At 38.6% G+C, this 24,983-nt stretch overlaps 1 protein-coding gene across 1 annotated transcript; it reads right to left on the reverse strand.

Annotated features, from left to right (window-relative positions):
* Positions 1–426: 426 nt before the first annotated feature.
* Positions 427–24,983, reverse strand: GNAT3 (G protein subunit alpha transducin 3; the record flags this gene model as incomplete). Its single annotated transcript, XM_082279941.1, has 8 exons — positions 427–617; positions 1,298–1,451; positions 1,655–1,784; positions 5,861–5,989; positions 9,709–9,866; positions 13,251–13,392; positions 17,371–17,413; positions 24,866–24,983. The coding sequence occupies 8 exons, from the start codon at positions 24,981–24,983 to the stop codon at positions 427–429; spliced, it is 1,065 nt and encodes a 354-aa protein (XP_082136067.1).

Below are 24,983 nucleotides of genomic sequence, written 5' to 3' on the forward strand. Positions count from 1 at the left end.
CACTAGAAGACACAGAATTCTGAGGTGTCCCCAGTTTCCTGAAAAGTGTTGATTGCCTGGTCTAGTGGAAGATGTTGCTGCCTATGGCATGGGGGGTGGAACTAGATGGTCTTTAAGGTCACTTCCAAACCAAAGAATTCTATGAATCTATGATATTGATTTAAATAGGAATGTGACTTTGATTCCAGTAGGACTTATCAGCAGCTGGCATCTTTGTAGAACAGGAACAATTTGTTCAATCTTCTTATGATATATGGAAAGTCTGTGTTGGTCTGCAATGCTCAGGCTGTACCCAAGGCTTCAACTGATGCTAATGGGTGCCTAATTGATATTGTTTCTTACCTAGAGGGTTTTTTTTTTACTTCAGACAGCACATCAGACGAAGAGAGGAAAGTGGACTGAGGCTCTGAGCAAGGGAATGAATGGTTAGAAAAGCCCACAGTCTTTCAGATTTTCTTTGATTATTATGTCTGTGACTGCATCAAAAACAAATTTGACATTCTGGGTGTCTGTGGCACAGGTCAAGTGACAATATATCTCTTTATCTTGTTTCCTTATGTTCAAGTCTAGAAATTGTTTCTTGATGTAATTTGCAGCATCTTCAAATGTGTTTTGTCCTAGTGGAAAGAAAAGAAAAACAAAAGAAGACACATTTCCACTGGTACTTCCTCACAACTGCAGAGACAAGAAACAATGCTTTTTGCCTTTATTTTTTCTATTCTTTCTATTCAAATTAACTTCTTGAATTAGGCATGAAAATTTTGTATCTAAATTGGTTTTTCTCTGGTAATTTCTGACATAGCCTTATATATTCTCTTGCATCAGCTGGGAACATCTGGTGTTTTTTTTATTTCCAGTAGGCACTACTGTCACACAGAAAAAGAGACAGACTTCCCTTATGGAATGAGTTCTTAAATTAGGGACAAAAATCTTGGATTCAGTTGTGGTGTGTGTGTGTGAGTGATAAAATACTGATGTGTACTGAAATACTGGCTGAGTCCATCACAGCTCCCTTCAGTCATCTGAAATTTCTAGATTGCTCAGCTTAGGCTACCACCAATGGACAGAAATGAGCATCTCCAGGGAGAGACATGAAGGATAAACATGGTGAGTAGGTGAGATGAGTTGAATTCTGGCTGTGTCTGTCTCATACCATTCTTCCATGAGAAGATGCTCAGATAAGAGGCTTAGTATTTAAAAGGTTATATATAGGTGACATGAGTCAAAGTCTCAGTCTTTAATGCATGGCCTGCACTTACTATCTAAACGTGTTTTCTTCTGAACACTCCAAACTTACCATTATACTCAGGAAAGCAGATATTCAGGTGAACTTTTGTTATTTTCTCTTGAAAGAGGTCTTTTTTGTTTAGGAACAGCACAATGGAAGTGGCTGCAAAGCATTTATGGTTGCAGATGCTGTTGAACAGATGAAGGCTTTCATGCATTCTGTTCTGTTGAGATGCAAAAGGTAAACATGAGACTGACAAATCTCATCCCCATATGTCATTTTTACTGCAATGTTCTTTACTGGAAAGAACCAATACAGCGTAATAGCCTTTAAATGGTTATCAGAGAATGGGAATAGTTTTGATGTGCCATCAGAGAGTACATTAAACTTAGAAGAAAAAAGGGCTGCTTGTCTGTTCTGACTCACCACTTCTTTATCTTCCACCAGAACCATGTCATAGGCACTGAGTGCAGCACAGAATATGATGCAAGTAACTCCTTCAAAGCAGTGAATCCACTTTTTTCTCTCTGATCGTTGTCCACCCACATCAAACATCCTTTGCAGGAAAAATAACATATGTACAATGTAAAGCGCTAATAAGGATGTAGTCGTGATTTAATGCACAGAGTTCAGATGGAGATGAATGAAAAATATCCAACTTTTCCAAATATTGGTCTGTTTCTATCCCAACAAGTCCAGGAGGGCTGTGTGTTGTTACTCCTGGCTTTGTAGTGGGTATAAAATGAAACATAAAGGCTTAAATACCTGCATGTAGGAAAAATATCCAGTACTTTCAGGTGGCACTCTGTGTTGAGGAAGTGGGGCTCAGGGCAGGACTAAGACCTGCAGGCAAGGATTTATTCAGGGCAGAGTTCTGAGACATCAATAGAAGACCCTCAAATCCAGTGTCATTTGCTACTTCACGGTTTTGCATGCTGACATATGGATCAATAAGACACACGACTGGAGGCCAGTCATGGATTGAGCCCTGTTTGTGTATGAATAGTTGTTGCCATCTGCTCACTGCCCTGGTGTGATCACTGAGCCCACTACACAACTTGCACTACACCTGTGGAGGATGGAGGGTGTGTTCCTTGTCCATCTCAGCTGCTCTTTAAGCAGCAATTCCTGGAGAGCAGGAATCCCCTCTTTCGTGCTGAGGGAATGGGAGGGCTGTCCTTCTTGGCATTTATTTCCTTCCGCCAGGAATTCCTTTGCCAGGAATTGCTACTACCTTTGGGTAGTGTCATATGAACTTTATATGGACTCTATATGGGATCCAAAGCCAGCTCAACACACCCAGCAAGGACCTGGTTAGGGCCCAGCTGAGCCGGAGCTGTTAAAGCTACCACTGTTGTGCTTTGCCTATCCAGAGCTCCCACTTACATTTGCAGTTCTTCAGTGATAAGGGCTAGGGCTTCCTTTTCACTATTTTTCTGGAACAAAAGGTGCCAAACTTGAAGATTTTTCAAGTGCATTAGAAAACAGGCAAAGCATAAAAAATTAAATTTATCCTACCCTTAGGTTTTCTGTTCCTAGTGTGCATGATGACTTTTCCCTGTGCTGCCTGTTGTTGAACTTAATACTGTAAAACTTAATCCCCTGTTGGATTACCCTTTCCTTCCAGAACATGCATTAGATCTCTGGATCCTGCAGAATCCGAAAGTTAAACACAACTCAATTCTTATAGCAATGAATATAATGGGATTCAGTAAGAAACAATCATGTCAGTAGTAAGCAGAGAAAGAATAATTTGTTGCTGAAACATTGTTTTCTGCAGTATCTTAATCTTCTGTTTCCTTCACCATCAGCAGTGCAGTTAATGTTAAAAAAGGTTTATTTTTTATAATTTTTCATCCTTCTTAGAAAAAATGAAATACTTTCCGATGCTCATAATGAACTGCTTCTGCAGCTGAGGAGCAATCATTTTTTTTCTGGTACATTTCATCTTTTTGATTATTGGGTGTCTACGAAAGTGAATTATTTTGGAAATCAGGACGCTGTTGTGGAGCAAGATTTTGACAACAGAAATGGCATTCTTCCAAGCATATCTTCACTGAATTCAGAAGGTCTACTTAAGAGTGGGGTCATAAATAAACTATCTTGATTTTGTCTGTGATTAGTGCCCAAAAGTCACCTAGTATTACATGCCTTTCTTGATTTGTGGTGTATAACTCTAACATCAGTGTTATGGCAGGAAAAAAATTTAAAAACCTTCAAAATTTAGTCTTCAGGAAAATTTTGTTTCAGCATACATAATCATATGAATCAGTATTCACTTCCTGTGAGATTTTAGAATATGGCCCTTTGACTATTCAGGAGAAGTCAGTTAAAAAGGACAAGACCAAGGCCAGAGGCAGTGCTGCTGGGCAGTTTTTGTTGTACTAACCTTAGTTTTCTTCCCTCTTCTCAGCCCAGAACTTAACATGTGCACATATAAAATCAAAGTCCCTCCATGAATGGTAGAAAATGAGGTGATCTTCTTTTACCAAGTTAGTAATTTAGTCTAGAAATCTCTATATTTTCCTAGAACTGCTCTTGAAAAACTTAGCTGCAGATATAGCATTAGCCATATACTCAGTCAGTGGTACGCACAGAGAGGCCTGAAGCCTAAAATAAAGCTTGCCTGCTTTCAGTCAAACTCTTCCTAGCACACCAATAGAAAGGACAGTAGAAGAGGACCTAAGAAGACCAGGCCTTCTTTTAAAAACATTTAAATATGTGTTGAGCTCTAAGTCAACATTAGTGAAATAAATTGAAGAGCACATGGAACCTAAATTGCACTAAACCAGTAAATTAACCACTAAGCAAGGAGCAAATAAAAATCGATGTTTTCTGTGCAAGTGTAATTCAGTTTCCTGGAGCAGTACCAGGGTTTAGACTTTTACTTAATGGATACAAAATATTTTCTGCCTCATTCAGTTCAGTAAAGGGATCAGTGTTTAGTGAATGAGGCATCTGTTCACGGATTTTTTGTATCCATGTATGGCTTGTGACCTGAAGCCCCATCAGCACATCAGCCAAAACTCACTCTGAATGTGGAAATGTTCTTCTCTTTATAGATGTTTCTATGGTACTTATCAAACTTGCTGCAGAGATATCAGGGTCCTCCAGCTGTTTTGCATTTCTATGGCAATGCAAAGTAGCAGTAACTGGCTGGTTAACATGGATTTATAATTGTTCTGCACCACTCCAGCGGCTCAAACCCCTCGACTACTTTGTAGTGGTTTTACCTAATATTACTCAACTGCCTGAAACCACCAATGAGTTTACTCACATAACACTACTGTGATGCATAGCAGAGAGGGTAAAATCGGTGGGGTTTGTGTTTGTGGTGGCATTAAGAGCCTTTGTCTTGTTTGCAGACACTTGGGTAGCTAAATTCTCAGTTGTGCCACATTTCAACTGGACCTAAACACTAATCTGATATTCTCATGTCAGGACAGGCAGCACCCATGTCAACAAGGATTTGCACTCTGATGGTTTCTTTCTCCACCCTGAATTTATTTCTTACACGAACTATGATTGTAACTGAAGGCATTCAAATTTCCAATGTACAAAGCTGTCTGGAAATATGTTAATCAGAGAAAAAGAAGATGATGTCTATGACATTGCAGTGTACTATTTGTGGGCAACTCCTGAATCTTCATGAGTGACCAGAATATTGATAGATGACAATAATTTATTTGTAAGACATCTGCTTCAGAATCTCATTTTGTATGTGCAACTTCTGTTGTGTTAAAGCATCTGTGTGGTAGCATAGATGGTTTGGGGAATGTTTAATTGGCACATGCAGAGAAAGAAAGAAGCCAAATGAAAAATGTAAGTTATAATCCTCATGCTTGATGAATCTCTCTACAGGCAGTGTCTTGTCTAGACTGCATTCCTCAATGTGCGCCCCAGCCTTTAAATTAAGAATTAAATGGATTTCAGTCCACAGACAAAAGCATTATAGAACACTGAGACAATCATAATTCATTCAAATCCATTTTCACATGCAATTAGATGTTTTTAATTGGTTCACCAAGCATAACAAGATCTTGGGTATCTGAAAGTGTAAAGTATTTCAGTCAAATTTCTCAGAGGCATTATTTTCAAAACTTTTTTCTGAACATTTTGGTTTTCATCTTAAATGAGCATGAAAGCATGCTTGATAATGCTGAAATTTCCTATGGGACAGAATTTTTTTTTTTGCCAACTGCAGTGCATTCCAGTGCTAAGAGCAGCTATTTCCATTCTCAAAAGAAGAGTGAAAGGTTGAGAGTGCATGCAAATTAGTAGACATCAAATGTTTTTGCATGCTGTTAAGGACATTTAAGTAGGCATATATCACAAATGTCACAATTATTCAAATGGCAGGATATAACTAATGCTTTTTAGACATTTACATATGTAAAAATGTCCTTTTAGAACCTGGTATTCTGTGACCATTTATAATAGTCCATTATATGCTCAAAGCTGGAGTACTGATAGTAAAATACCTTTCTTTTTCAGCTGTGTAAGAAAGTTAAGTAAGAGTGGGTTCAATGAAATCACAATGGGATTACCTGTGTTATAATAGGTCAATACCTTTGGAAGAAAATACTTAAGAAATATAAACCCCGAGAAGATTGTCAAATATGGCTTTCATACCTGAAGTTTAAATCCTTGAAACAAAACTGAGTCTCTATAATCCCAGTTGTCTGCACTCTGGAGTGCAGGACATCTTGCTCAGTAGGGACATAGTCAGGCATTGCCAACCTGTCCAAATCGTTGAGGTAACTAGGAGAGTAAGAAAGAAATTGTGGTTGATGAATCCAAAAAGTGAAATGTCCGTTATATAATTCCTCCACACTGATCCACTTTTAAATATGTAAAGCAAATTACACATTTAAACACAATACTCTTGGTTCTTATGCAACTGAATTCTACAATACAGAACCATTTATTTTTTTCTTACTTGCATATAGAAGTGTAATTTATTTGCACATAATAAACATTTTTCTGAGGATTTCAGCTGAGGGAAATCCTTATTTCTCTTAGGGATGCTTTAAAACCACCTTGTCAGCAAAGAGGTTTTTGGCTTTTCTTCAGCAAGTGGGAATTGTCACCCCAGGGGAAGAACCACAAGCATCCTTCAGAAGCAGATGCATCAGGAGTCACCTCAGCCTGTCAGATGGGTTGCAACAGTATTTTCCTTCCTAAGTGAAAGGGAGGGCATAATATTTTGGAGAAATTCACTTTTAAGGGCTATTTTCCCTCTAGACCTCTCAATTAACAAGAAGGTACATGATGATTTTAAAAAATGTATTTTTTAGTCAAAACCAAAATCTTCTGTGAAGGTGAGGATCCCCTCATTGGTATTGGTATATTTCCAAGATGAGCCCTTGGAAAAGTGTGGCTTATCTGCTTTTATAGAAAGAAAATATCTCTGGTATATAGAGATAAAATCTGCATGAAATGAGAACCCAAACCAGATCTCTGAAATATGTTTTTGCCAACCCTTCTCCCGTCTCTTCTAGGGGCACACAGCTTTCTTTAAATGGCTAGGCAGAGCTTCTGAATCCTACTGGATGGTCTAGGAATCTGTGCAGAGAGGTTATGAATTGTCAGAAGGAAAAGAGGTGATGCCTGGGTAACTTCCTACCTTTTAACTACTGGTATTCAAATAGAGAAGAAAGCCAAAAGCAAGAAACCCCACCAGGAGCTGAAGCATTTTCAGTGTCCCAGTTGGTACCTTCCTATTAGTAGCCCTGCATCTCTGACAAACAAGACACTGTGTCTCTAATGTCTATTAGGCTCCATGCCTTCTTTTTCCCTCTCTACACCAAGTCTGCCCAGCAGGTAGTGCTGCTGTTCAGTTTAACCAGAATCTTCCAAAATAAACCTCACAGCTCATCATCCTTGTCTGCAATATTTAATAGATCTGTAATTTTAAAAGATTAAAAAATAGAAGAATAAAATGAAACGAAATAAAATTTTAAAAAGCCAGAATCTTTCATTCAGATATTTCCAAGTAATGATTGGAAATGGGATTTTCTTATTTTAAGCTGAATAAACTGTATGCAAGGGGTGTTGAACTTGATCTGAGTAATTCAATGTTTTCCCATTATTTGAGTCCAGGAAACAATCTGTTGGGGAAAAAAAAAAAAGCAATATAGCTCTGTTTCTCTGAGTAGGGCCTGAGGCAAACTCGTCTCAGCTCACCTTTGTGGAAGGCAGGAACAAAAGACATTTTGTTATTTATGAAGCATATAAGCACTAAAATAAACACTTGAATATAAAATGAAGTTCTGATAGTTTTTAGACACAAATGCCTGAATTCAATTCAACACAGCCAATTGTAATTGCATGAAAAATTAGACCAAGTTAATTATCTAGTTAATGGAGCAAGAGGCAGTTTCAGGCTCTTCTTAGAGCTGTAGATAGCTCCAAGGGGAGACTCCAGACCATCTCTTCACTGGCAAAGGAGGGAATGGAAACTGGTAGGTCAGTAAATGCTGATCTTTCCTTGGCTTGAATGAGGTGACAGGACTCCTACCCTGACAGGCAATTGACTGAAAAGCAAGATGCACCATGTACTACTGGTAGCTGTACAATGACATTTAAAGTCACAGTTTATAATCCCAATCTTGCCCCTTCCATATCCATCATTAAATTTTAAAACAGAATTAGTTCTAGGTGAGTCTAAGGGAGCAATTCCATCCAAATTTAACAAACAGGATTTTTCTATCATTCAGAAGATATAACTTTTTTTTTTTTCAATTAAAATACGCAAAGGAAAGGCAGTGATCAAACTTCATTAGTATGAATTAATAAAGTAAAATCTCAGAGAAGATAACCTCAGAAAGTTAGAGTTTGCACAGTATCAATCAATATTCTTTGTAGGAGCTGATTCACAGGAGCTGAGAAACAGGGTTTGGGGTTTAAAAGAAATTGAACTGCAGCATTAGATGGTTGATTGACTGTAGCTGACTTTGAACTGATCATTAGAAGCCCAGCAGTGAGGGAAAATATTAAGTTGATTTTAATGCTTCAGAGCCAAAGGCTAGAATTTTAGAAGCATCAGGTACCAAAAGATGAAGACAGAAGATTAGCAGGATTTTCAAGAAAATAACACTGAGATGCAATTAATTTAGATTCTTCTATCTTCTTTGTTAGGCAACAAAACCTAATTTGCCAGGCATAGTGTACACAGCAGAGTGTTAGCTGGTAAACAAGCAATTTTTAAAATTTTTTTTTTTCTTAATTAAGAGGTGGTTTTCCTTTTAATTATTATGACTGGTTTGTTAAGGGCTTTTAGTGATGGGAATGGCAGTGGGACCTGTCAGAATGGGTATGTTAGAAAAAAATTGCTCTGTACTATTCCTACAGGAATCCAACGCTGCTATAAAATACTGTCAAATTAGGCACGAATCAACACAGGCAATATTTTCTTTGTTTAGGAATCTTGCAAAAGGTCTTCAATCTTGCTTGGAAGATACAAAGAGATGAAGAATTTGTAATATTTTCTCTGCCTATTCCCTCCACTACCTACAAAAAGTGAACTATGGAGGCCTTCACTTGTCCCCTGAAGTCCAGTCTCCAGCCATGCCTTTCTTTCCCTGCCGTGTAGAAGGCACACTCAACACCTTGGGAGACTTCCCTCTGCAGGTGCCCTCAGCCTGTAGGAGGAGCTGCAGGAACAGCAGGGAAACCTCCACCTGCCCGTCTCAGAAGATGGACCTCAGCTGGAAGGAACCTCTGCCCCAAGTCTGGAGTCAGACTTGAGCACTCTCAAAAGACTCTGATCTAGTGACACCTCACTTCATGGCCGTGTATGAGCTGAGAGACAAGGCAGCTGAGCAGGACTGGAGCCTGCAAGAACAGCTGCAGAAGCAGCCAAGCCAGGGACTCCTGAAAAGTCTAAACACTGACTATATCTGAGGTAAGAGATGTGCCCCAGCTGGACAGTGACCCTTTATGGGGTCGGGGCTGAGCAGCCCTAGTCAGTCCCCTGCTTATCTGTCTGGTGCCTTCCCAGCACTCAGAAAGGGACCTGAGGCTGGAGCAGCTGCAGCACCACTGGCTCAGCTGGGTGCTGGGATGGTAATGGCCCAGGGAACACCTGTCCATGCAGCCGGGTTAGTTTAGAGGAAAGTTTTTATAGTTTCCTCCAGACTTATATTTAGTATCTTGCAATATATACAAAGACTCACTCTAGGTAAAAACCTAAGCTGTTTCAAGTCACCTTTCCCTCTATTTGTCAATCTCAGAAATACCCAGAGGGAGAATATACTGGGTTTTTTTTTTAAACTGTTCAAACAAACTCACAGAAACAAATTTTTTCTGAAACCTTGGTTTCACTTGTTTCCTCCAGTTAAACATTGCTGATATATCATAAACCTTTGCAACCCCCTCATTTTTTCAGGCTGATGAGCAATGATTGTTGCAGGCTGTTCTGCAGGAGGGACAGTTTTGCTGCAGCAATAGCCAGCTGTTCAGCAGCTGCTGTCACCTACTATGCAGCCGAGTCGCTGAGCTGATACTCTGCTGCCCTGGCGAAGCAGGCCTGGGTCCCGCCGTCACACCACAGCTGTTTGATGAGCTCAACCAGTTCAGGAGACATGCTGCCATCCTCCAGAGTTGTTGCCATGGCACACAGCTTCCTTTCATCTTCCTAAAAAGAAATTTCAGTAAATATTGTGCAAGCGCGCTGAGCCCCTTCACCTGCTTGAAGATGTGTTTGGTTTATAATGAGTTGCAGGGGCAAAACTTCTCATTTTCACTGTTTTTTCCAGGTGGCTGTACTCTCCTGTGCATGTAAACATCCTTTTACAAGCTCACTTTCCTTTAGGTTAGGCTTAAATTGTGATGGAGTTTTCATCTTTTTATTGTTTTGTTTTGTTCACGCAAAGGCTCCGTTTCACTTTGCCATCAGCATTTACAAATAGTCCAACCTCAAAGCAAGGCTTTTATATTAAGAAAGAATAATAGGGTATCAAGAGCTAAATTAAAAAGGACATTTAAAGTTAAAACTTATTATAACTATATCAATGCAGAAATCTAAATCTAAATGTATTTTTGGATGTATCCATAAGAAAAAAATTCTAGCTTTAGGCCACAGTGAGAAATGTGACAAAGTGAATATAACTAGTGGAGTCATTTCCCATATGTAGGGAAGCAGAAACCTGTAACAGAATAAAATCCCAAGCATTTAAAATATATTATTCTGTGATTTCTTCCTTTTGTAGTCAAAGAAAAAAAGAGTTTAAATAATTTATTTCATTAAAAATATTTCTTTTCAGTAGTTAACAGCTTAGGAATTTACTGTAAATAAAGACCATGATTAAATAGTCATTTGATACACTGCCACAACAGGGGATAATTATAAAATATAATTCCTTCCTAGTTATAGAAGTAGACAATTCAGGTGCCTTGCAGTCAATAGTTGCAAAAGCATAAATGGATTCTGACAGACACTGTTTTGGCAGGGAGTATGTTTTATTCAGAACCAGGAAACATCCTCACAAAAATTTTTCACAAATTTATTTTAGGAATGTGCTGTATCTTTATGTCTCAAGAGGAATTGCAGTTTATGGAAACTATAAAAGTCAGAGACAGATCAAAAATGAAACACTGCATTTTTTCTGAAAGAGAAATTGAGTAGGCATGGAGGAAGAAAAAAGGGAAATTGAGTAGGCATGGAGGGAAAAAAACCCTGGGGAAATAACCACTAGTGAATTGCCTTTACTGGTAGGAGGGAGGAGGACAGCAGGATAATTTCCCTTCTGCATGAAAAAACACCAGCTCCATTTACACCCCCATGCCCTCCTGCAGTGCTGGGATCAGCAGAAGCGAGTCACGCTCTCTCCTGTGTGTGTGGATCCACTTTTGAATCCAGGGTGCACACTAGTTCAGCTGCAAGATAAGAGCTGGAACGTTCTCTTCTCCAAGATATGACATATCACGGAATGATTGCAGCTTTCCACCTACTAGGCTGGTTGAATGGCCTACAGTGAGAAGCCTTGGGCTCAGAGTCTCCAGGTGTAGAGGGTAAATGTTTATTGATTATTATGTGAAAGGTGGCAATTGTGGATTTTTGTGCTTACATAATAAAGGAAGATAGCAGCAGATTGAACTTGTCACAAACTTGTACAAAGTTTTGTTTCTCTCTGGCATTTACAAAGACTTCAGATAATTTTCATACTAAAAATAGATTGGAGTGATGCTTTAGAAAAAAAAATTACCTCACTCTCCAGAACAGATGTTCTTTAAATAAGTGCTAAGGCCCTTTCAGTACCAGCAAGATGTATTTGCAGGCAGACCTGCAACATGGATAAGCACATTGCTTTTGGGACCAAGATAATCCCAATCCTTGAACTAGATGATTTTAAGCAGCTAAATCTGGACTAGAACATACAACAAAAACAAAGTCCGGCTGAAATCAAAGCTTATATCAAAATAACCAAGCTTATCAATGGCTTATGATTTTAAAAGGGTAATGTAAGCTAAGTTTTTGGAGGTTTTTTGGAAGAAAGGGCAGTGTTTAGTGGCAATTCAAATAAATGTGATCAAAATTTCTACTTTCTCTAAAAATCACATCCAGGTTGCTCTTCTGTGGTTCTTGGCGAAAAGAAGACAGGCACTGCAAATATTCTTCACAGCTGTATTCAACTGTGTTCTTAGAGGCCCATTCTGCAGCGACAGCAAGAGTGAGCTGACTGTGCTATAAATGATAAACTTACAAAAGTTGTATTTTCTGCATTTGGTTATATGTAATGCTAAGAAATGGACTATTTAAGTTATTTAATTTTAAGTATTACAAGTTCTCCAGGCTGTGAAGTCCTTTGAAAAGACCGTCTATGAAACTGGCATAGATGGAGCCTGTACAGATATCTCAGAAAATTTGGAAGGGCTGAGAAGAGTCTGAAATACTGGGGCACAGGGAGAGCATATCTTAATTACAGGTGGCAGAGTCTGCACCACCCAATGGATACCATGGGCTGAGCCAGGCCTGACCTATGGCCAGTGCTGCAAGGTCCAGCTGTAGCCATGGCTTGGGCCATGCAGACTGGTTGATGGCTCAGTACAGCACATTAACACTGGCCTATTTTCTGTCTGCTGATTCTGGGCCTCGCTACATTTGTTTGAATGACTTGCATTCATGGAAAATATTTAATTTCTATTTTGTCAAATGCCTGTATGAGCTTTAGTAACCTCTGGAGATTTTGTTTATCATTTTTTAGGTCAAAGTACCACATGTCACTATAATGAAATGTAGACTTCTGGAACAAGTAAAGCTCTTTCAGATAAGCAGATGTTATTCTCTCCAAGATAAACCTCTAGGGATTAGGTAGAATTTGCCAAAACTGGAATCAACTGATATTCTGACAGGCATTTGAGAAATTCTCAGCAAGATCTGAGTTACAGGCTAACAGACTAAATCATTGCATGGAGAAGAAAAGTTATTCCTTTATTTCTGTCCTTGAAAATTCAGCATGATTGACAGAAGAAAACAGGTCTTCTTCCTGTGGCTTTGCTCCCTGTGCCTGTGCAGAGGATTGTTGACTGTGTCAGGAATGCTGGACTCCAGTTCCCAGAGGTGCCAGTGTGCCAGCACTGCATCCACACAACAGGGAGGTCTCTGCTCCAGGAGCAATGCCAGACTGAAATGCTCCCAACATGTCTACATGACCTTTCCTTACATAGCTGAACCCCAAGGGCTGGTCATAAAAGGAAAATATTTTTTACATTTCCCAATAGCAATAAATAAGTAACTATGCACTAAGAAAATGTTCTGGTTTTTACTTTTTCTTTTTTTTTTAATGTCTTTGGCAAGTTGAATATTTCTTTTGTAAAAATCAAAATGGGAGTTTATGCAAAGGTTAGACCTCAGGCATCAGTTAATGAGAAAATTAAAATAAGTAAGGAAGTCTTGTCACATGTGACTCAAATGTCATATAGAAACTACTGGATCCTCTTTGTTGCACTAGTCTCCACAATTATATTACAAAAAAATGTGTTCCAATGCCTATTTCGAGAGAAAGGGTGACATACTCACAATTCTAGCAGGGTTTTCATAACTGATTCCTAACTTAGTCATTGCTTTCACAATAGCAAGGATAGACTGCACTGCATTACTGTAAACGATAGGTCTGAACTCCAGGCGTTCCTGGTAGGTGAAACCATCTTTATGGATGATCCTGGTGAAAAAAAGAGAAAAAAATAAGGTTTATGGAATACATCTGCAAAAAAGAAAAAAAAAAAAAGAAAGCAATGCAAAGTTGGAACAGGTGCTTTTGTGGTCAGTGTGAGAAAGAACTGAATATGTTTGGCCCCTGTAAAAGCATTTATCAGTGGTTGATCTGCCTATTCTGCTAGAACAGAGAAGCAGCAGTTTCTGTCTATGTGAGGTTGAGTCTCTGTACCCAGTCTGAGTGAACAGATGCTGTTTTTCCCCCTTTTGGGTTACCTTAAGATAAGGTAGGAGTCTGGAACAGGATCCAGGCCCATCCCTACAGATATTGGGCAAGATGCATTTCTATACTTAGATCCCAAATCTTTTATTATTGGAAACTACTGTTTTAGTAATGGGCTGTCACATTGCTTGTTCAGTCATTCTCGTTTTTATCCAGAATCTTACCTAGATAGAAAAATTACTGCAAAAATGCTTCAACTCTGGGAGGCACTTATCAACAAAACAAGAAAAAAATCTTTAATTTTTTTTTTTTTTTGTACATCAACTGCAGTTTCTAGTTATAGCAAGGTCTTACTCTTATTATCTCCAGGGTTTGGAGACCTACATTTTACTCCAGAGGGTAAAGAGCCTTAGTAATCAATATCAGTAATCTAATTCTGACAGAAGGATTAGAATTTCATAATCCTCTTTGACTGGAGAATGGCATGTGGTTAAAGTTCTCCAAACCAGTATTCAGATTATATCTTTTTCCATGAGTTGTGAAAAAGGATGAAATCTTCACCCACTTTGGCCTGGTGTGCTCTCAATGAACAGACACCAAACTGCTTTGGCTGCTGCTGGAACCAAGGCTCTATTCTTCCTCACCTCAGCTGGCCAGAGATGAAGGCCAGGTTATTAAATACAGAATTTCTGGGCTTTGGGGTTTGGTGTTTTACCCCATCTTGCCTGAGATACACTCTGGTCAGAGCTACCCAAGCAGCCAACTCAGCCCTGTCAGAAAATAATTCACTCACATACACACACATGCACAAAACCCAGATGACAACTCATGTGTCTTAACATCTCTCTGACTTATGGATGCCAGGAAACTCAAAAGTTGCCTTCCAGTGCCTGTAGGAATTGCATCTGTAGAAAAAAAGGCTCTCTAAAATGTTTTCCCAATCAGTTCTAGACCAAGCAAATCTATGAACTCTCTTTTGAAGCTTTGTTTTTTGGAATGCTGTTTTCATCATGAATTCAAATGAATTCTGCAAGATTCAAAGGAATTCTATTGAACTTGGGAGAAAGAAAAAAGAGGAGCTCATGGAGCAGAGACCTCTCCATTTTATGGATGCAGTCTTCTGGGGTTTTATTCACAAAAGAAGGGCTTCTCATCAGATAGGTGGCTTTGATTCAGTCTCAACAGGCATGATGAATTACCAAATATTTTGCTTCCTACTTTTCATTCACTGAAATATTTGTACTAGCTTCATACTACGAACTAAGAGCACAGCACAAAGATACTCAGCTTGGTTTTAAAAAAGATAGATCACACTTTGGAAATCATGCAGTTAGAAGCACAGAGTTCCAGGAATTGTTTTTTTTTCCTTTTTAGTAACTCTCATAACCATCCTCATCTTTTTAGGGCCTTGCAGCATGTCTGTATTTTGAGTATCAGAAGATATTTTGTAAAGCTTAGTGGATGGATATAACTTTGATTAAGACTGGAAAAAAATAGATTTATTAATTAGAAAGTTATGTTATTAAGAGTAAAATTACTATGATTTTAGTGGAAACTGTGTTTTCAGTAAAATTATTTGTTTTGTAAGCCATCATCAGTGTTCTTTAGAAAATGTTACGCTTCACTAAAAAAAAAATTAACAACTAATATTGGGGGTTTTAACAGAAAAAAATCTGTTAAAAAGAAGTTCTTGGTTGTGACAGAAAGATGACATTTTATATGAACAAATACAATTTTTTGGAACCATTTTCCTGTAAAATAATTTGGTTTTGTGATCAATTTGACAGCTCATAAATCCACAGGTTTTTAAATATAACTCTCAACTTTGCAGCATTCCCCCCTCCTCCATGCAGTTAAATCTTATCAGCCTTTTTAAAGCGCTCAGTTCAGAGGAACATCTTTAATATGCTCCTGCTTGGGGCAGCTTTGAGCACAATACACCTCAGTGGTTTGCTGAATAGGGAGGTCTCCTGAATGGAACTCAAACCAGAAATAAATTTATCTACTATTTAACTGGAAAAAAAAGGTTAGCAAAGTATTTGATGGATGGTTCTGAATCTGCTTTATTACAAATGAGCTGCTTAAATAGTAGAAATTTGTTCTTATGACTTTTTTTACTCAACTCTTTAAAATGCATTGGTGAAGATAACAAATAAGGGGAACTTAAGTTCAGAATAGTATTACTGATTTCATAAACAGGTTGTTTTATTTTTACACAGGAAGAGATTGGTGCTTAAAAAGTAGGGTCAAATCTAAACAGTTGCAATCCCTGTGTAATTTTTTTCTCTATTTGGACAGGTTTAGGAATCAGACCTGGACCTCTCTATGAAAACAAGACTAGACACAACAGCAGTATTTTATCAGGCTGTGCAGCAAAGGAGGACTTTTGCTATGGGTGTAAGATTGGTCCCTTGAATTTAGGTGGATTATTAATTTAAACCAGATACATAATTAGCATTTTGGCTACCCTTAAAAGAAGAACACAAATGAATTTAGTAGTGACCTGTTTTACTATACATGAAAATATTGTCAAGGTAAATTGTAAATCAGCACACACACACAGAGGTAGAGAGATTTGACCTTCCTCTGAAGCCAGGGTAAGTGAAGCTCCTGACTTCAATCTGTGAGGCACCTTGTACACTTTGAACAAACTACAAGTATTCTTGCTGTAGATTTATGATGCACACACAATATCTCTGTAACCAGATAGTCAGTCCAAATTCAAACAGGGGTTTCTGCATTTGAGCTTGCACAGCCTGGGTCTTTTTTCCCAGAGTGATTATTGTATGAAAACTTTTTGTGTTGATAATTTTCTTGCTAAATCAGTTCTTACATCGGTCCCTACCCATGGAATCGTGGGTAGGAGCAGCTCACTGTGCAGGCTGGTGGCTAAGTATGTTCTCACCTGGCCTGTAGGAGACCTTTTAATCTTGGCCGGAGCTCTGGAGACTAAGAATGATCTATAGAGGCCAATTTGGGGGAAAAAAATCCCCAATGAAACAACAAAAAAATGCCACCAAAATAACCCCACCCCCAAAAAATACCCAGGAAGAAAACTTTCTGTTCTCTCATACAGTGTGAATATTTTGATACTTTCTCTTGAAATACAGTGAAAGCAAACGAAATTAACAGACACCAAAATAAAATTGAACAAAGAGATATGATTGACATCAAGCGTAATTAAACTGTGGAGCTACTTGCTGTAGAATGCTCTGGATATTGTTAATTTACATTGGTTCAACAAAAGATTCAGGGGTAGACATGAATTAACTGAGGGCTAATACAGAGATGAAGTGGTGCTCTCTCTGCTTCAGGATGGTTCCCAAGCCATAGATCATTAGATACTGCCAGGGTATCCAGCACAAGTGTGCTGGCATGGCTGGTCTGATGATCTTCAGCAAACATCATTCATAGGTGTCTGCTGGAGACAGGGTCTGCCAGCTGGATCTGCCATCACTGGTTGTCTCACACAGTGCTATTCCCACTACAGGAACTCCCACCAAAGCCAGGGAAGCAGATTGCCCGGTCTCCATGTGTGGGCCCAGTGCATGATTTGGTCAATCAGATTTGACTACCAATCCACCTGTGTGTCTCACTCACTCTGTGTTTTTCTTTATTGTGTGGCTGAATGGGAACTTGATTTGAATGATGTTTCTTTGCATGTTATTCAAATAAGCATAAACATTGTAATAAGACATTAGCTAGACAGCATACACTACCAATACCAAATTCAACAACTGCTATGCATATTCAGATACTTACTTCATTTGCTTTACAATAGTGCTCTTTCCTGACTCTCCAGCACCTGCAGAAGGGGAATGTTGAGAAGATATGATTGATAGATGAATAAGAAGCAAGTATTAAAAATAACTCCCTGGAATACAGAATTTTTCTATCTAGGAAGAGAAGTACAGATGTCTTAGTTTCTCACTGTACTAAGTATAAACCCTCCCTAATGTCCATTTGGATTTAAAAAGAACAAAATCTTGGTAAAAGTATTAATACTCAAAAGGAAAGGGACACTTGAAAATAACTGAATATTCAGTCAATTAAGAGAAAATTACAGAATTTTCAATTAGCAAGTAAATAAAATATGGATAATATTTTGATTTAATCTCTGGCAGATAGGCAAGAAAACATGTACAAAGTACAGCCTCTGACAGTGTCCCATTTATTACCTGATTTGTAGCTGCTCAATTAATGTGTATTATGACCTTTTGTAAGCCAAATGATCCACCTCCATTCCCTTTAGCCAGCTTCCATGAGCGACTAGAAAACCAGAGTGTAAAGACTTGCATGTGGTCTAGCTCATGATGCAAAGGCAGGACATGAGCAAAAGTCTTGACACTGTTTTTTTTGTCATTCCTCTGCCATGTGGTCTTCCGCCATGAAGTAGTGTGGCTGGAAGTGGGAAACCTGCAGAGTAATGCAGCAGCTGGGGATGATTCTGCAGGATAACCCCATAGCTGCTGAGGAGGGGCAAACATTTGCTTACACAGCCAGCTGAAGAACTAGGGCATAGGTTTGGCCAGATTACGTACAACTAATTTGCCCTCTTATCTCATGGAAAGTGAGTAATCACAAATGCAAAGTGTCTCCATTGCAATTCAACACAGTTGACTCTCATCTTCGGTCAGAGAGAATCATGGGGGTTGGCAAAAGCTGCCAAAAAAGAGATGGATTTTGAAAGCACCTAAAGAGAGGATTTAATTTTGTGAATGCATGGGACAGGATTAATAGAATCTGAGAATATATTGGTCCTGCACAAGACAGCCCAAGAATCACGCCATGTTGATGAGAGCATTGTGCAAACACTTCCTGAACTCTGTCAGGCTGGTGCTGTGGCCATTTCCCTGGGGAGCTGTTCCAGTGCCCAACCACCCTCTGGGGGAAGAACCTTTTCCTGATATCCAACCTAAACCTCCCCTGACACAACTTCATGCTCTTTCTTTGAGTCCTGCCACTGGTCACAAGAGTGAAGAGATCAGTACCTGACCCTCTGTTTCCTCTCAGGAGGGCACTGAAGACTGCAATGAGGTCTCCCCTCAGTCTCCTCCAGCTGAACAGATCTCAACTGCTCCTCATAACCATTCCTCTCCTGACCCTTCACCCTCTGCCTGGCCCTCCTCTGGATGCTCTCTAATAACTTGATGACATTTTTTTATTGTGCTGCCCAAAACTGCACACAGTACTCAAGGTGACAAATATTTGTCATATTTTTAGGAAACTGAATGAACTATTCATTACAAGAATTTGTGCTCCCTTGTCCAGCTGGCGATGCTGTGCCTGATGCTCCCCAGGACAGAGTTGGCCCTCCTGGCTGCCAGGCCACTGCTGACTTGTGTTCAACTTGCCATTGACCAGGACCCCCAGGTCCTTTTCCACAGGTGCTCTCCAGCCTCTCATTTCCAATCTGTCGATACATCCAGGGTTGCCCTGTCCCAGATGCAGAATCCAGCACTTTGCCTTGTTGAAGTTCATATGGTGGGTGATTGTCCATCTCTCTAATTTGCTGGGGCCTCTCTGCCCTGGAGGGAATTGACAGCTCCTCCCAATTTAGTTTTGTTGGCAAACTTCCTTAGTATTCCTTCAAGTCCTGCATCCAAGTAATTTAAGAAGATGCTGAAGAGAACTGGGCTGAGGATGGAGCCCTGTGGAACCCCACAAGTGGCAGGTCACCAGCCTGATGTTCCCCCATTCTCTATAACCTTTGTGCCTGACCTGTGAGCCCATTGCTCACCCATCATGTAGCCCTGTTATCCAGGTGTGAGCTGGACATTTTATCCAGAAGGATCTTGCAAGAGACAGCATCAAAAACTCTGCTGAGTACAAAAAGATTCATCACTGCTTTTCTCTTTGTAGATTACCCTTTCCCTCACAGTATGGTGTCAAATAATTCTGACAAAAACAAAATCTGAGGCCTAGGTTTTTTAACCAAGGACTTCTCAGTGAATGGAAGAAACTGATTACAGAATTTCCAAACACATTTTGTAAAGGTAACAATATTCAAATGACAGGGATTAATTTACTCAAATCACAAAAGACAGCAAACCATACTCAAAGCATTTCCTGAAACCCATGATGTGAATGGTAGAAAGTGAGAGAGAAAAACAAGCCCATGCAAAATGGGCTGATGCTGCCATCTGCCACAGTTTGGAAAAAATGCAAATTTGTTGTAGTTCATTTATTATACTTTCAGTGACCATCTGAAGAATTTGGTAAATCCCTGCCAGCAAGGTAGTGTTTGCTATACTTTTTGTGGGAAAGAGAGGAGGCTGTACTGAGAACTCCTGCATTCACCTCATGGAAAGATGCCAGGAAACATAATATAGAAATTAACTTCTCTTCCAGATCTGAAAGACAGTGTTAAAATAGAGTGAGACACAATTGATATATTTTAGATGCATTTTTCTACCTCTGCTCATCTTTAATTTATGATCCAGTAATGCTTTTATGTAAACAACAGATGACTTTCAGACTTTGGCTTCACCATGGAGTATCATCTTAGTTGTAGCAGCACTTTCACCCCAGGAAGTAGGTTAGGAACTATTTGCTTTGCACCTGCTTTCTTTGTTACTTCCCTTACCATGCAGCCTCCTCCTTTGGCCAGTCCCTGCTGCAGGAAATGAGGGACAGGGCTGCATTTCCACCTTCAGCAGTAGATTTCTACTTGCAGAAATAGTGGCAAAAAGTGTATCACAAAAGACGTTGTGTGACTACGCAGGGAGCTGAAAGCATCTTCTTCAAGCCCAGATTTTTTAATCAAAGAACTTAGGACAAACAGTCTTGTCCTGAAGCACAGAAAGAACTTAGAGTTTTGAAAAACTCTGTCAGCTGTGAAGATTTATAGCTCAACCTGATAGGTACCAGTGATAATATGTCATAGCCATATTTTATATTTCACATATTTATGGTCTAGCTGAAATTTACTTCTCATTTCTGTCTCTACTTCCTTGACATGGATAACTGCACAGAAAATACTGGCACAAAAGTTTCAGTCAATGCCTGAAACTCTGACACTGTTCCTGGGAGCTGAAAGATGTCCCCCCCACCTGTAAGATTGACGCTTCTTCCCAGAGATCACATCCACCATGCCACAGGGCATGTCACATTCACCTTCAGTGAGGTGCTGAGCTCTGACTGGCTGTAACCTGCATCTCTTCTTGATTTGCGTATTCCAGAACTGCATCCCACCATGTCCCAAGCCTACCATGATTCTGGGCACCCTGGGCCTGAACTTGTAAGGCTGCAAAGGAGCTGGCCCCCAGCAGCTGGACACAAATCTCCCTGCTGCTCTGGGACTGCTCAACCTCTTTCCCACAGGACACTAAGGCATATAGAGAGCAGAAATAGAAAAAAAAATGGAAGTGCCTTGAAACCGTGTGAGAATCTCTCAAATGCAAGGGGAAACAGAACCCAAGCCCTCAGCTGTAACTTGACATTATTGTTTTTCTAAACAGAATTTGGTTGAATAGTTGCGGACAGTACAAGCTTTCAAGATAGCACCTGCTGAGACATTGAAGAATATATATTCTTATATAATAAGGTGCTTTTGTGACTCAGATAAAGACTTATTATCTCTCCACAGTTATTATCTATGTGGAAGGAAAGGTTTCGTTTAGGAAACTTTCCAGAACTAAATGTAAGGAAATAAAAATCCCTACTGAATACTTGTTTGAAACCTGTTAGAAAACCCACTGACAATCACAAAAATCAGCAAAAAGCAGGAAAAGAAAATATTAAAATTAAAATCAGAAAATGTTCCACACCCCTTTCTGAGCCTTGTCTGTGCCATTCAGAACTCTGGATATTGTGAACTAGAAAGGAAATCATATCTTCCTGGTCCTCTTACTAGACTCTATGAGAGAAAGAAACTTGAAGAAAAAACCTAAGATCAAACCCTCTTGAGACAATAAAGTCCTTAAATGTCCCACCCTCCGTAAAAGAAAATTGGTATATTCCCATCAATGGGATTATTGGTCTGTCTTTGTGCTCAAAGCCTATGTTTCCAGGCTAGATTTTAATAACAGGAAATTAAACTTCACTACTACAGTAACTGATTAATTTAACTGGTTTTAAATATCTATATTATAAATTTCTACATTCAGATTACTTACCAGAGACCTCTTATAGTCAGTGGAAAAAAATATTTGCTACTAAGCCTAAACCAAACATCTTCAACTTCTGTTCCCCTGAAGCAGATGTTTAAATTAAATTGTGTGAGTTGTGCCCCCTAAGGGAGTAAAGTGAGATGAGGATAACCAGTTCTATTAAGGGTGGCTTTTGTCCCGACACTGAAAACTGTGGACAAGACATGGAGTAATACTTTGAAAATAGGTAAGTTAAAATTTTTAATGATTATTTAAACTGAATATAAGTTCTTATTTCTGTGAAACATCTCTGTGAACATCAGCTGTTTTGGCTATATTTGGAATGTGCACTGTACTTTGCACACCTATAAATTGAAAGCTGGCATCCTGCAAAGCATATAAACTACTTGTGATGTGGCAGGCCAGATATGGTCCTGATACAAAGGAAATAAAGCTTTCACTGTGGAGTTCTTGGAGTTTGTTCCAGACCCATAAAACAACCTGATCTTTCTGAAGTACAAATATATAGAGACCAGATTTGTGGACATGTTGGACCTAGAATAGAGGAGTTAACCCTCTTGGCTCCTGGACAACGGGTGACGAACATCAGAAAGTGAAACGATTTCTCTCCTCCTCCAGTTTATAGGTGCATATCATATAAACTGTAAATCATCTCAACCCAGATAGTGTGTTTGCCCGGGTCATTGAGCTTCATATAAACAAACATGGGGCTTTTTTTTTTCTTAATGTAATTTCTATTTTTTGGAAAGAGATCTACTGGAGGCTGTAGAGAGATCATGCCAGATTTTAAATAATTCTCTCAGAAAATAGTCAGAATACATTGTTTTTTACATTTTAACTGTAAGGAAAAAAGTGATTACACTGAAAAAGTTATGATATACATCTCATTTTTTTTCTATTTTCTACCAATCTGCCTACTGCAAAAAGAAATTATGATATCCAGTATGCAGTATAAAGGCAATATGAAGTCTGACTGAACAGAAAGCTAGGACTAGGCTGGCTTGAATAGAGCTGCCCTCGATTTATGAAGTCTAAAATTTATATCATTTCTGATATCGTCTTGGGGGTATGGAAAGTTAACAAATCTGAATAAAGTGGATTTAATCCTTTCTTATCTATCCATTTCACACAGCCCCTGTGGAAGGGGTGGTATGGAGCCCCTTATGCACATTGCTTCTGAATCTCTGGTTACAGGTGCTCAAGAGACACTGTCACTCTGGTCGTGCAATAGGCTCCAGATTCACAGTTTATTCACCTCTCATTTCTTTTAAGAACAAGAAAATTCAAGTTATTTAGTATATTATATTTTTTTTGTCTCTTCAATATGCTTTTTACCCAGACTTTCCAATCTGCTGTTCAAGAGAAAAAAAGCCTTCCAAAATATTACCCACTCAAAAATTTGAATTTTTATCATGTGTGATGTAAGTAAAGGAATATATTTTAAAATCTATAAAGAAGTATTTCAGATCCAAATGATCATCTTGCCGCATGAAGAGTGCTTGGGAAGCTAATGAAACTGAAATATATTCAGGTTTGAAATGAACATAATGGAAGTCTTTTTCATGTAGCTTGCATTGAATTTCAAAGTATTTTACTAAAAGTGTCTCAAGGCTGATATTAATAGTGTCAGAAGAAGACTGATTGTATAAATTAGGAAACATTTAAAACTAAAGTCCTTAATTCTAAATACATACATATGTTCAGTGTGTATGGGGGGTAATTTACTTGATATCCTGGTGTAAAACAGTCTTCAGTAATACTGTAAGGGCATAAAAGCTTGAAGATAAAACTGCTTAACTTATAAATTCCTCTTTATCTGGAAAATTCTTCTTTATCCTACGCATTCCTCTTAAAGGATTTCTTACTTCTTCCTCATGGATAAGGTTCAGGATGCTGAATTAGATGGATCCTGGTTCTAACTCAATGTCACAATACCTTTTCATAACAAAAAATAGAAATTATTTTAAATTCATTACATTTTAAATTAAAATATTGTTCTGGGGCTTTTTGACCAATTTAAGCTTTCCTCATTAGGGGCAATATTTTATACTAATGTCGCACAGAAAATCTTTGAATTCTTAACCAGACTGAAAAGTTTTGTGAGCCACAATCCAAATACTGATGGCAAATAAAGAGTATCAAACTTCTGCTTTCATATTATTATTTGAGAAACCTGCATGTTCTTCTCTATTTTTGAATAGCAATTGTTTGATTTTTAACAGATATAAATAGACCTTTTTCATAAGATACAAAACAACAGAGTTGATTTACTTTATCTAAGAGATCTAGTTATGTCTGAATAAATGTCAGTTTAAAAGCAATTGCAAGAACTGCAGTTACAAGGAAGGCAAAAAGAGAAACATTTGAATGATCAAAGACTGTTCTTCTATTCATTGGGAGAAACCAGTTTTAACTTTTGTAAGAGGTTGTTAAAAGAAAAATATTAAGACAGTGGTGATGTCAATGTGCTCTTGGATATTTCTTGTAAGCTGCACAGAGCCATGGGAAAAAATAGACAAGAATAAAGCTGTATCAAGAAAAATAATATCTTTTCTTTTGCCACTACAGCTCCTGGCTGCTAATAAATTGATCATAGTGTGGATTAGAAGTAGTAGTTTATGAGAATATTTATCTGTATTAAGCTCAGTACTTCTCAGTCCACTCTCCATTATACATGAAAAAAAGCCATTCTAAATCACTTTCTGCTTCTTTAAAAAATGGAGTGAAACACTTTGCAAGATAAACAATATCAATACCTTGTGACACCTGTGGATTTTTTATGCAACCACTTACCCTACTTAATCTTCCAGCAAATGAATGCATATCGATCCATGAAGAAAATCTGCTCTGTTCTGTGTAAGTTTGCATCATAACATTTATTCTAACAGCAGGTTCTCATTTCTCAAACATTTTCAAAGTCAAGGAATTATAACATTTGAAATTTAATACATCCAGTGACACGGCCATTTCCAGCCTATTCCTTGTGACTTCATAAATGGCCACAACCAGAAAACATTTTAAACACATATTACATTTTCTTCAAATAAAATAGTGAAAGGTGAGAAATTCACTGCACTGAAATGTAATTCCAGAGCTAAACAACTCCTCAATGGAAAAGCATTATGAGAAATTTTAATTCTATTTACCCAAGAGTAGCAGTTTGACTGTCCTGGCTTCCCTCTCTGCATCTTCCTGGAGTTTCTTCTCCAGTTCTCTGGATCTCCTGGCTGACTCTTTGCTCTCTGAACTGGCTCCACTGCCCAT

Source organism: Coloeus monedula (genome assembly GCF_965178545.1).
Source record: "Coloeus monedula genome assembly, chromosome: 4".
NCBI classification, from domain to species: Eukaryota; Metazoa; Chordata; class Aves; order Passeriformes; family Corvidae; genus Coloeus; species Coloeus monedula.